At 40.6% G+C, this 4,370-nt stretch overlaps 1 protein-coding gene across 1 annotated transcript; it reads right to left on the reverse strand.

The window, feature by feature from the left end:
- Positions 1-1,543: 1,543 nt before the first annotated feature.
- Positions 1,544-2,488, reverse strand: LOC102836432 (olfactory receptor 9I1-like). The gene has a single exon (XM_006875760.1). It carries the CDS (start codon positions 2,486-2,488, stop codon positions 1,544-1,546), a length of 945 nt encoding a protein of 314 aa, XP_006875822.1.
- Positions 2,489-4,370: the final 1,882 nt, after the last annotated feature.

Here is a 4,370-nt window from a genome sequence, read left to right on the forward strand (position 1 = left end):
CCAGAGCGCTTCTTAGAAGTAAAAATGGTGAGACTTTGTTTCATGGACTACGGATATATTAGAGGAGGAATCAGTTACTGGAGCAGGGAGACATCATGCTTGGTAAAGTCATCAGAAAACAGGAAGATCCTTAATGAGATGGCTGATACAGTAGCTGCAACAATGGGTCCAACCTAGCAATGGTTGTGTGGATGGTACAGCACTGGGCAGTGTTGAATTCTGATGTACAAAGGGTCACTATGAGTTGAAACTAACTTGATGGCATGTAGCAACAACAATTCCCTTTGGAAAGACCATGGCGGAACCATGTCTGATGTCCCCTGGCTTCACAAGGGGGAAAGACAATCAAACTCAAAATCAGCCCAAGTCTGATTCCTAAGAAGGTCAGACATACTTCTACCCTACAATCTTCTTAACCCTGTTTTGACATCAACCACCCCTCCCACAATGCTTTCTATTTCACATCTGGGTTCAAGAATCCAGTGCAATGGGCACACAGAACTCATAACAATACTCATGATTATGGGGTTTATTAGGGAAGTGCACAGTCCAGGATCACAATCATCTCAGGATGCAGCAGTTCCCTGGTCAGGAACTCTTCCTGTCTGCCATACTGCAGACACACCTCACTCTTGTTTTCAGCCTTTCAGTCATGTGGTCCCTTGGTCTCTGCCCTGTTTGAACACAGGTTACAAAGTTCTTTTAGCTAGTCTGTGGTGTCCAAAGAGTACATTCAAGACAGTCTCCTGCCCGTAGGCACTCAGCTTTACTCAATCCAGAGGTCTAGAGCCCGATGCCGCTGTCTCTTCATGACATCGCCTCTGCCATCTCTTGCTGTCACCTCTGCAGTTGCTGTTTTTCTAGGTAGAACTCTCACATGTCACTCATGCTCTTCCTTCTTGATGGTCCTGGGATCTTCTGCCTCTGCTTCTGAGATGAGTCCTTTTAAACCTAGCTGGAGGACAAAACTAACCAATCCCAGCCTGAGAGTCCTGTATATCTTATTTGCATCCCCCTCCTCCAATCGCTTGGGAGGAATTAAGAAGACTTTGGATAGAAAAGTCAGATCCAGTAAATTCAAGGCACCACACCCTCAAGGGTGCCATGTACCTTATTTGTATTATTAGCAAACTATCCAATTGCCTTGGTGATAGTTACAGGACTACGGCTAGAAGAGCCATATTAAATAACTCCCTGCACTGTACTTTGCATGGGTGCAAAGATTATTGGTGTGAGATGAAATAAATTCCACACCCCTTGGGTCCCTGAGATTTTATAAGCTATGATATTAGAAACTAACATAAGACCTCTGGGTGCTTAGAGAGGAAAGGATGAACCAGGGATAGGAAAGGGGATGAAGATGAAAGTACTATTTAATTGGTGGGAACAAATTTCACCACATTAAAGTTTTGTTTGTGTACCTGATGGCAACTGTCTGCCTTCTCTGTTTTTGGGCACAGGTTATATATAGTGCTGATACCTAGAAGACTATGTAGATAGGGGCATAAATAAACTATAAGGTGAGAGGTCCACCTACTCAGCTCTACATGCTCTGGGATACCTGAAATCTCCCAGTGACCTTTTTGAAGGCAGCTTTCACATCCTTGTTTCGCAAGCTATAGATCAGAGGGTTCAGCATAGGGATGACCACAGTGTAGAAGACAGACACAACCTTGTCTTCTTCCAGAGATTTTCCTGAGCCACTCCTTATATACATGAAGATAAGAGTCCCAAAGAAGAGGGCCACAGCAGTGAGGTGGGAGATACAGGTGGAGAAAGTCTTGGCCCTACCACCTGAAGAGTTCATCCTCAAGATGGTCTTGATGATGAGCATATAGGAAATCAAGATGATTAAAGCATTGACCAAGATAACAAAGTTGCCAAAGAAAACAATGACAATCTCCACGTTTGTTGTGTCACCGCAGGAGAGTTTCAGCAGTGGTGGGAGGTCACAGAAGAAGAAGTTGATCTGATTGTTATTACAGAAGGGAAGCGTGAAGGTACACGTAGTACGCAGTATGGCCCCTGACACGCCACAGGCATAGGCTCCTGCCACCAAGCTCCAGCAGATTCTGGAATTCATGGCCACAGTATAGAGCAATGGGTTGCTAATGGCAACATAGCGGTCATAGGCCATTACTGCAAGCAGGAAACACTCTGTCCCTGCACAAATGGTGAAGAAAAAGAACTGGGCAGCACATTGACCATAGGAGATGGCTGTTTTGCCTGTGGCCAATGTGGCCAGAATCTGAGGGGTAATGACTGAAGTGTAGCATGTATCTAAGAAGGAAAGATGGCTCAGGAAGAAGTACATTGGGGTATGGAGGTGGATATCTACTTGGATCAGAATGACCATCCCCATATTTCCAAGGAGAGTAACTATATAGAAGCTCAGAAACACCATGAAGAGGGGAACCTCAAACTTGGGATGATTAGTGAATCCTATGAGGATGAACTCAGTGACTGTGGTAAGATTATTCTTGGCCATGGATGCAATGTTGTAGAATATTGATCTAAGGAGAAGAAGGAAGTTAAACAAGTCTGAAATTGAGAGAGATTCTGCACTAGGAGTTAGACACATATATTTCTAAGTCAAGTTACTTTTCAGAAATCCTGTACCTGGTTGATTTCTTCTTGGGCATCTAGTTTCTTCTTATGCAGTTTAGGAAGCTGAGCATTAACTTGATATTCATATTCAAATAAATTCTGGCTCATATTTGGATATTCCTGTGAGGATAAGAGACACATAGACTTTCAAATTTGGAAGCGGCGACATCTATTTTAATCCCCATCTAATGCTGGAGTCTTTTCTACCACATGCCCATCATGTGATTGGTCATCCAGTTGCTTAATCATTGGACAGCACCATTTTTTAATTCTTTGTGGAATTAACCACATTCTCTATCCCTGTAACTTCCACACACTGGCCTTGATTTTACTCTTTCCACAGTTGCAATTCTAATTCCTTCTCATGAAAGACTTTCAGAAGTTGGAAGATGATGAAACTGTCTTTAATGTTGACTTTCCCCAGATTACACATTGATAGAACTTTCTTCTCCTTATATAATTAGTCAAGCATATGGTAAAACAAAAACAACAACAACAACAAAAAACAAACCCGAGTTGGAATGGTATTAAATGAAAACTAAAAGTCTTTGTTGGTACGTTTTCACTTGAGTATTTACCATCCCTACTCACAGGTCATCATTTTCGTTGCATTGCATTTAACGCTTTAAAAAAATTGTTTTTGGTTATTTATTGTACATGATGACAAATAAATTCAAATTAGTGGCCTTCTTATTTTCTAGTTCTATGACCTTTGGCAAGTTATCTAACCCCTTTCTACTTTAATTTCCCTATCCACAGCATGAAAAAAATCAGCCTATGTCATATTGCTCTTTGGAGTATTATTGTTGTTATTGTTACATGCTTTTGAGTCAATTCTCACCCACAAAGACCCAGTATAGGGTTTCTGAGGAGTGGCTGGTGAACTTGAATTGCCAACCTTGCGGTTCAAACCAACTTTGCAGTCTAGTGCATTAACCTACAGTGCCATGGAAGGACTCCATTTTGAGTATTAGATAAGTTAATAATTGTAAAAGGTGAAGAGCAGTGCCTGGACCACAGAAAGAGCTAATAATGTTAGTTATTACTATTATTATTATCATCATCAATTTTAGATAGTATGTATTGACTTCCTGTTCTGGAAGATAATGAATTTCTCCCACATAAACTTCATTATATTTCTGTCTTTAGATCTTTTGTGAGTTATCTTTATAGCTTTAAATAATATATTCGCATCTCTACTTTGTCCAATAATTGAGTGAGTAAATTTGGCGTCTCACTGAGTGAGATGAAGAATTTATTCCACCATTCTTTCCTCTATCTTCCTCCTTGCCCCATTTAAAATAAACAAGCATTCTATTCACTCAACAATTCCTCCTATTCTAGTTAAGTCTTCTATACTTTGCCTGTGGATTGTAAGTGGTATTTCTCTATTATGATGACACACATGCCATTTTCTGAAAGACTAAGTAGTGGATATGTAGACAAAAAAATGTTATTTCTGTTGCTTCTAGGAGAAGCTTTCAAACATCATATTAAATGAATGTTTGTCTTCTACTTTACCAATTGCACAAAATAATTATGCTATAGTTTACTTTGGGTGAGGGCATTCTTTTTCATTTAATAAAATTTAGTATTGCCACATGATACAGTTTTGAGTTACATCAGAATATTCCATGCTTGCTGCTGACCACCTTCCGTGCCCATCAGGATCCCTGTTAAAGTGCTTCATGTCCAAGTGCCCCTTGGGAAGTCTTCCATGGCAGCCCAGAATCATACGATCTTTCCTCAAATACATCTGCCAT

Source organism: Chrysochloris asiatica, unplaced genomic scaffold, assembly GCF_000296735.1.
Source record: "Chrysochloris asiatica unplaced genomic scaffold, ChrAsi1.0 scaffold00339, whole genome shotgun sequence".
NCBI classification, from domain to species: domain Eukaryota; kingdom Metazoa; phylum Chordata; class Mammalia; order Afrosoricida; family Chrysochloridae; genus Chrysochloris; species Chrysochloris asiatica.

What these genes read in the sequence shown, in the direction of transcription:
- LOC102836432 (XM_006875760.1), bottom strand. Translation starts at nt 2,488, where the DNA reads ATGGCCAAGAATAATCTTACCACAGTCACTGAGTTCATCCTCATAGGA.